This window comes from Diadema antillarum, unplaced genomic scaffold (assembly GCF_040938485.1).
Source record: "Diadema antillarum isolate AM-2024a unplaced genomic scaffold, OU_Dant_1.0 seq00000355_RagTag, whole genome shotgun sequence".
Lineage (NCBI taxonomy): Eukaryota > Metazoa > Echinodermata > Echinoidea > Diadematoida > Diadematidae > Diadema > Diadema antillarum.
This window is the reverse complement of record NW_027271361.1, coordinates 2,501-11,722: the sequence shown is the minus strand read 5'-3', so window position 1 is coordinate 11,722 and position 9,222 is coordinate 2,501. Positions and strand designations below refer to the sequence as shown.

The following is a 9,222-nucleotide window of genomic DNA, read 5'->3' as shown; positions in this document are numbered from 1 at the left end:
TCTTTCATCTGTTATTTCCTCTACTTTTGCTTTTGAACAGCTTGAATCAGAAAGTTGAGAAGACATAGGCCATACCATGGCAAGTACATCTAACACTGATTTGATAGAACCGACTGACCCTGCTGGTAGCAATGTAGCTGAATCAGGCAGTACCAACAACACTCCAGTCCATGTACAAAACAGTGAAACTGACATAGTCCCACCTGAAGACTTTGGTGGAAGCGCATCACACATTCCAGCAGACCCGTCACCCTCAAGAGGAGCATCAACTGAGCCAGCTTCTTTAGAGAATGAATCACGTTATGGACCTACATTGGACAGTGAACAGTGCAACACCGCAAACGAGTCCGCCCAATCCCTTGACCAAAGTGCGAGTGGGGACCTCGAGGCACAAAAGAATGCCTCCTTCAGCAGCATCGACTGCGAGAATGGTCAGTTGACCCTGCTGTCATTGCCCGGAGAGCTGCTACTCAACATCTTCGACTACCTGGACGCGAGACAAGTCATCTGTGAGCTGGGGCTGGTCTGCAAGGAGCTCCACGCCATCGTCGCAGACAATCTGGAGTGGAAGGTGCGCTGCATGAAGAGATTCCATGGAGCCTACCCTATTGTTCCTGGTATGCAATAGTGAATGTTTATGAGTGCAATGGACAGAATATTTCATGAGATGAAAGATGAAATGATCCATTCAACGAGACGCAGCCCAGTTGAATGGATCAATTTTTCATCTTTCACCAACTGAAATATTCTGTCCATTGCACAAATGGAAGACATTTATTATTTGTTTCATATAACGCATAAAGTATATCCTTGTCATTTGATGTTTATGAATTTAGAAACAAGAGAATGCAAAATCTGAGATCAAGAGCACGCTTAATTGCATGCACACTGCAAACTTTTATGAAGAGCCACAATTGTTTAGTTTGTTAGTGTGTACTTTGCCATTTAATTATGAATAGTGCCAATGTTGCAATTCAGTACAAATCTGTTTACTCATGGGCCAAGATTTAAGAGGACAGTAAATTTCAAGAAGGTTTTCCAGCAGCTCATAGACACACAGGTCCTGAAAAAAGAGTAGTACAAGGACGCAATGTTCTTCAATGTTTTAATCATCCAAGCATTATGCCAGGTGTCCTCAACAGCCAGAATCTGTGCTACCCATAATCAACATATTGTTAATGAGAAATATTAAGATTGACGCCAATTAACCAACATCACAAGGAGAGGTGTACACAGTTTAATGCACTATGTTTTCATTATAATGTCAGTTTTGTTGTACCTTTCCCCACATTCATCTTCTAACGTTTGATGAACAGTCGATGATGACAAATTCAACTGGAAGAGGGCGTGTATAGAGCGGGAAGAGGCGTACCACCGGTGGTCTAAGCATGAGGAGCGAATGGAACACTTCTCCCTATCCATGGCCCACATAGGGGGTATAGACTCTGTCCATCTCATGCATGTAAGTTTACTTGTGTGTCCAATATACAAATGACACACAGGTCTGAGTGCGTCAATCGGAATTGTGTGCATAAGGTAACTATGGAATGCTTATCCCACGAGGCGAAGCCAAGTGGGTTTAGGCTAAATTCCATAGTTACTGCATGCACACTATTCCGACTGACGCACAAAGAGACATGTGCGTCATCTGTGTTATAGAATGGGGACAATTTTCTTGCCAAAAATCAATTTTTCGATCATGTTACCCCATAGCAAATTTACTGGATGCATTTCCTTTTGGCTTGCCATAGATGAAAGCCTGAAAATCATGCATCCTGTACTTCAAAACCATGCATTCAGTAATTACTGGATGCATGGCAAAAGTACTGGATGCATGATTTTTCAGCCAATAGGCATCTCGTACTGAGGGCGCGAACCTTTGTTACAAGTGCGCTTACTCTTGCTACAAGTGTGCGATAACATGTTTACCACTGTGAGGCAGCGTGTGGCCAGTAGAAAATCCACACACAGTTCTTGACCAATGAGATCGCAGGATTCTCACTACCCATTCTATAATATATGATGTAAAGTATTCAGATAGTTAATAGTGCACTCCCATTTTAATGAACATGGTTATAACAAACTCCTCCCAAAATTATTGCCTTCATATCTTGATATACCTTCTTGTTCAGCTATTACGAAATTTCGATATAACAAAAGAAAACTGTGGTCCTGAGGACTTCGTTATAATGGGGGTTGTCTGTTGTAGTTGCAGTAGTAGTACACGTAGTTGTATCAATAGCAGCAGTTGAGATAATGATTGATAATGAGGGATAATAATGATGGCAGTAACACTTGTGATCATAGTAAGTACTTCTACTGCTACCAACAATAATAGTGATTAGAAGAATGATGACTGTGATTGTTACCACGACAATTGCAATATTGATTTTGATATGAAGTTGATCGATGCATTTGATTAAGTTACAAAGCCACGACAGTGCTGTCAGCCAGCTTTTCAGTTTGGTACATTTGAAACAAATAACTGAAAAAGAAACCAGCTGTTTTAGATATTGCAATGTATGACATCTAGATCTTCCCCCTTACCCCAGAATGCTGACCTGTGCTTCACGGGGTCGCGAGACAGGACCTTCAAAATGTGGGACCTCAGGAAGCTGGACGCTAGTGACCCGACAGGCTCCGTCCAGAGGGCTGAAGCCAAGGACATCAAGGGACACAAGGTATGGCATATCAATTTTTTTTTGGCCCCCCACCAAAAAAATTAAAAGAAGAAGAGATAATGCACACAAACCAAACTACTGAAAAGTTATTAGCAGCAAAAAGTCCCCCTAAAAAGAAGGAAAATGAATAAATAAAGAATACATTAAAAAAATACAAATGAAAAATCTGATCGCAAATTGGGCTAAACGCAATTTTTGTCCCCGCCGAACGAGTTCGAGCAGGGGACTATGAAACGGGCTCCGTATGTGTGTGTGTCCGTGTGTGTGTCCGTCCGTGCGTCCGTGTGTCCATGTGTGCGTCTGTGTGTGATCAAAATCTTCGGTTTGCTACTTCTCTGTCATTTATCAGCCAATTATGATTCTGTTTGCTTTATATGATAGCACTACATGGGAGCTTTGAAACTTCTACACAGAATTTCAGTTGTGACCTTTGACCTTGACCTTTGACCCATATTGTACATTTTGCTACAAAATGCTACTCCTTCGCCATTTCTAACCCGTTTTAGATTCCGTTTACTTTATGTGATGGCACTAGTGGAGGGCTTCAAAACTTCTACACAGAATTGTGACCTTTGACTTCTTTGACCTTTGACCTTGATTTTTTGACCTGTATTGTACATTTTGCTACAAAATGCTACTCCTTCGCCATTTCTAACCCGATTTCGATTCTGTTTGCCTTATGTGATGGCACTAGGTGAGGGCTTCAAAACTTCCACACAGAATTTTGACCTTTGACTTCTTTGACCTTTGACCTTGATTATTTACCTATATTGTACATTGGCTACAAAATGCTACTCCTTCGCCATTTCTAACCCGATTTCGATTCCGTTTGCTTTATGTGATGGCACTCGTTGAGCGCTTCAAAACTTCTACACAGAATTTTGACCTTTGACTCCTTTGACCTTTGACCTTGATTTTTTACCTATATTGTACATTTTGCTACAAAATGTTACTCCTTCACCATTTCTAACCCAATTTCGATTCCGTTTACTTTATGTGATGGCACTAGGTGAGGGCTTCAAAACTTCTACACAGAATTTTGACCTTTGACTTCTTTGACCTTTGACCTTGATTTTTGACCTATATTGTACAATGGCTACAAAATGCTACTCCTTCGCCATTTCTAACCCAATTTTGATTCCGTTTGCTTTATGTGATGGCACTAGGTGAGGGCTTCAAAACTTCTACACGGAATTTAGACCTTTGACCTTGATTTTTCACCTGTATTGTACATTTTGCTACAAAATGCTACTTCTGGTGGGGACATATATTACGCACCGCGTAATTTCTACTTTTCCTTGTTAATCATTCTAAAGTATGAGTTCATCATCAGATGAATCCAAATAAAACCTTTGCAGTGATAACTAATTTGTAACATAACAAGGAATATTCTCGAAGTTATGATTAGAAATATCTCAAATTTTTTCATTATTTTCTTTGTATTTTAGCAGCTGTAATCATAAACATCTCAACTGAACAAAAATGCAATTAACATTTTGCGATTAAAGTCATCAAATAGCCATAGTCGTTGTTGTCTGGATAAGTGGGCATTGTTTGTGCAGCAGTGTTGCAATTTCCATTCATACTGACAAAGAGTAAAGCCGCAGTGATAACACTTACAGTGCCTACATGATTGAACAAATTCTTATTTTGATTCTTTTTAGTTTCATGCAGTTTTCTGTGAGGAGAGTCCTTGAATAAGTATTGTTTATTGTTTGTTCCCCCCCCCCCTTAATTTGCTTTGTAGGGCTGGGTATGGGACATGACATCACTGGACAATATTCTGTGCACTGCATCGTGGGATTGCTGGCTAAAGCTATGGGATGTGAATGATGACCTTCGGCTGGTGCAAAAGATGAAGTGAGTGTACTACCGTACAAGTCGATTAAAAAAAAAAATTATAATCATTATTATTATCTTCTTTTTTTTTTGCACCAGCAATTTTTCACGCTCAGCTGAGTAGGAATTACTTCATATTTATCTTTTTAATTTCATGGACGATCAAGTCAAATGAATGAGCACTTCAAATAGCTCACAACTGTTAAGGCAGTTAATGATTTTTGTAGCACATACCACAGTAAAGGGTAGCTTGTCCGCATCATGACAGCACTCTCATTAACACTACAGGACTAGTGAAAGAGAAAAAACTATAGATAATATACAGTGATACCCATACAGCATACATGTACTTACATTGAGATCAGATATAGAAAATAATATTACATAATATCATATAACAACAAAAAATTTGCCCACTAAGATTTTTTGCACTAGTTTCATATAGTGCATAGTGTGAGAAAATTTACACACAGCAAAAATGTCCACTGTTACAGTGTATGAAATCTTTATTTGATAATATCTTCTAGTTATGTATCACTTCTTGCATCAAGATGTGTATCTGTTATTTGCATAGATACATGCTGAGCTTATGTTTAGCCATGAATTTGTTGTTTGTCTGTAATAACAGCCAACACATAGAAAATAAGCTGTTTTGCTACTATGATGATTGTTATGATCCTGAAGCTTTCGTAAATGCCTTGATCTAATGGAATCAGTAGTCAGCTATAAATACCAGTTTTTGCATGAATGATTCTTTATTTGCCATATTTTCACAAGAGAGGTGATGGATACAAATTACTGGAGTAGACACCATGAATGATAATTGTAATTCCTGTGTAATCATTTGTATGACTAGACAGAATAAAACTGCTTTTCCTAACGATCGTCATAACCTCACAGTTTTAACACTGATTCAATGTGCTCCAAATCTTATTAAACTACAGAATCAACTTGCACTAGTAGTACAAGTTGATATGAACCTGCCATGCTTGCTCTGTTTCCGTAAGTTTTCAATGCAGTAGTTGCCTGATGCTATTAACAAATATTGCTGCCTTTTGTCTCTGCTTTTAAAGGGGCAAATCGGCTTTTCTCAGTGTGGTCTATCAGCACAATGCCATTATTGCCGGCGCCTACGACAAGAGCATCTATGTCTACGATCCCAGAAGTGAGTCTTTACGTGCTACTGATTCTTTCACTACTCTCATAATATGACTGAATAGACTGACAATACGTGCTGCATAGCCTGTGGTAGACTGTATGAATGAACTATATGACATACAGTAGAAAAACATTGTACAGTAAACAGCCACCATGATAAATACTTTGTCACTCACCAAAGAAAAAAAGAGATGCAAGTGTATAATATGTTACAGTGGAATTTGTTATATTAAAATAGAAAGAAGTCTTGATAATAATAAAATAAATAATAATAAAATAAAATAAAACTACTTCATCATAACAATGTTTTTTCTTAATTATGATTTGAAACAAATATTGAGTCTGCAAATCAGAAAAAAAGAAACAGAGCTGCTAGTAATGACATAAACATCATCAACTGTCAACAGCAGCAACACCTTGAAAGTTTGGTAATGGTATCTGTGGATATAAGTACATGGATTCATGCCTACACCACACTCAGCAGGGAGATTTCTGATGTTGCAGAGACTTCAAAAAGGACGTTTTGAATGTTGCTAGAGACTGCAACATTTGAAGTCGATAAGATCTGTACTTGGATATGTGAAAAAACATAACTTAGCACACAGACATGATGATTATGTAATAACCTGTTTTGTTGCATTTTTTTTGAACATTTGGATCAAATCTCACATAAGGGGAATAACAATGTCGTGAGTAAAGGCTGGTCTTGAAACCCTTAGATAAGTCCAGGTCACCAAGTTTGTGTCAAATTTACATAGGTGAAATAAATGCAGTTGTATAGATTAAATTTTCATTTGTAAATAAGGTCCTGGGTCATGGATTTGACAAGAATCTGTCGTAGAATAAATTTGTCAGATCATGCATAATATTGGGACCCCTATACAACCATGCAGATCACTTGTTGATTTTCAGTTGAGCACAACAACTTTGTCAACCAGCTGATACATCACAAACGGTCGGTTCTGACGGTAGCGGCGGACAAGGATTACATCATATCGGGTAGCGAGGACAAGACCATTGCCGTGTATGACAGGAGAGCAGGACGACTGTTCAAGCAAATCGAAGTAAGTAGAGGGATCTTTCTTGTCTTGATTTATGACTTTTATGTGCGTGTGGGATTATCTGTCACAGGAACTAAGACACATGTCAAATGCAATTTGCCACAATGTATAGTGATGAGACTCAAAATGCTCACCTGGACAAAGCAACTAGTGTTACATGAGCTTTTTTTTTTCAAGGAAACTAAAGCCCAAGTATAAATGTGGATTGAGTGACAGCAACAATACAAGCAGAACACATTTGTGAAAGTTTGTGGAAAATCAGACAATGGATTCAAAAGTTATGAATTTTTAAAGTTTGGGTGGCCGTCATTTGTTGTGTAATTTTGGTTGTTCCCATTAGGAAGTGAAGTAGTTGATTTATAAAACGTTTTTAAGAGCTTGTACTTTTGTCAGTCTCATTTTTCCACAGATTGAAAGTTACAAATCAACAATGTCATATATATTGCCTGATGTGTGGAGTATATGATGTCATGTAGAACTATGTATGAAACTTACTCTGTCTTATTGCCTAATGTGTGGAGTGTATGATGTAATGTAGAACTATTTATGAAACTTACTCTGTCTATATATTTACCATGTTTTTCTCCTTGATAATTTGGCAGCTGGACAATTACTGCATGTGCATGTCCTACCAGAATGGACAACTCTGGACGGGTCAGAAGGACGGCAGCGTCCACGTCATTGACCCCACGGACGGTGCCTTTGACGTCATTCAGACGTACGACGTGGGCCACAAGAACAAGATCACTGGCATCATTTACACGATGGGGGCGCTCTACTCCTGCTCCACGGACGCGACCATCCGCGTGAGCCACCCCCACCACCAGCCGGAGCTCATCTGCAAGCTGACCGACCACACTGCCGACCTCACCGCAATCGACATCCAAAATGGTGTGTTGGCCAGTGCCTGTAGTGACGTAACTGCGGGAATATGGCGGCCTAAAAACTGACAGGTCCCTCCTTGTTAAAAGAAAGCGCACAAACTTGGCATACAATTGTAAGGTGGTTGGAAGAATAAAATACCACTTTCTCTTGCTCTTGCTTGTGTGTACATACATGTACATGTCCCAACCAAGATAGTTTGTGCCACACCTTTCTGTTTGTGTCCATGAATGTCATTTTCTCACTTGCAGATTCTGTTGGATGGTCCATTATTGATACTACTTCCAGTGTAACTGTCTGGAAGCATTGACAATATCTAAGACATTCCTTGCAAGATTAGAGACCTGATAAAGCATGTTGAAGAGGCGAGCCTTAAGGGAAATGATAATAACGTGGATGGTTCATTCTCCTGATGTGACTTTGTCACCGTCATCATTGTCATCACCACCATCACTATCATCATCATCACCATCATCACCATCATCATCATCACCATCATCACCATCATCATTACTGAGTATCGTAACCATCATTAACATCAACATCATCACCATCACCACCATCATCATCATCATTATTATCATTATCATCGTCATCATCGTCATCATCGTCATCAGCGTCATCATCATCATCATTATCTCCATATTCTTAGAAGAGTTGTTTATTACATTTGTGATTTATGATTTTTAATAAATCATATATTTCTCCATATGTGTATGTGTGTGTAATAATGTGGACAGAAAGTGTTTGAGAATTGCTATATAGATACCTCAGTAAAATCCAGTTAAATATGATTGCACATTGTTCTGAATGCCATATATTTTTCCCCTCAGGAGTTCGACAGTTACAGTCTATACATGCATTCCTTGTCTCTCCTGCCATTGTAAATTATTCTAGCAAATCTTAGCCAGTGTAAGATCACAGAGTCTCATGTATATTATACAAATAGTGAATGGTCACGAGTGCAATGGTACGAGATTTCGCACGAGGTGAAAGATAGAGGCGCTCTATTCAACGAGGCGAAGCCGAGTTGAATAGTGCGCCTCATCTTTCACCGAGTGCGAAATCTCGTTCCATTGCACAAGTAAAGACCATACACTATTTGATTTATACAATGTCCAAGTAGATCTTTTTGGTCTAAGTAGGCCTAGATGTCTATATATGTATGAAAAATATAGCCATACTTACATGTGGATCCACTGCGATTCTCTTTATGGCTTGTGCAATCAGTGTAGATACAGGTCACAGCTATACTAGCGCTCATGCACGTACACTAGCACTACGTAGGCCTACGTACGCGCATGCATGTACCGCACACGTACACTGCGCTAGCTGCATGCGATCCTCAATATGCAACACACAGTACACGCAGTACCGTACAATTTCTCGAATCGTGGAATAGAACGAAAAAATTGAACCAAGTTGCACGCAAAAATAGAACCAAAATTGCACGGCGCGTTGAATGGAGTACTTATTGAATATCACGTCACCAACAATCCTCCAATCAAATTACAAGGATCTACTTGGACGTTGTATAATACCTGATATATTACAGCTTAGAATCCATTCTGGGATTCATTTGATAATATATGAAGTGGTGC

At 39.1% G+C, this 9,222-nt stretch overlaps 1 protein-coding gene across 1 annotated transcript; it reads left to right on the top strand.

Annotated features, from left to right (window-relative positions):
* Positions 1 to 302: 302 nt before the first annotated feature.
* LOC139731060 (F-box/WD repeat-containing protein 9-like) lies at positions 303 to 8,565 on the top strand. Its single transcript, XM_071641939.1, has 8 exons — positions 303 to 337; positions 370 to 617; positions 1,317 to 1,462; positions 2,553 to 2,681; positions 4,429 to 4,541; positions 5,594 to 5,685; positions 6,591 to 6,742; positions 7,342 to 8,565. The coding sequence occupies exons 1-8, from the start codon at positions 303 to 305 to the stop codon at positions 7,687 to 7,689; spliced, it is 1,263 nt and encodes a 420-aa protein (XP_071498040.1). The 3' UTR covers positions 7,690 to 8,565.
* The last annotated feature ends 657 nt before the right edge of the window (positions 8,566 to 9,222 follow it).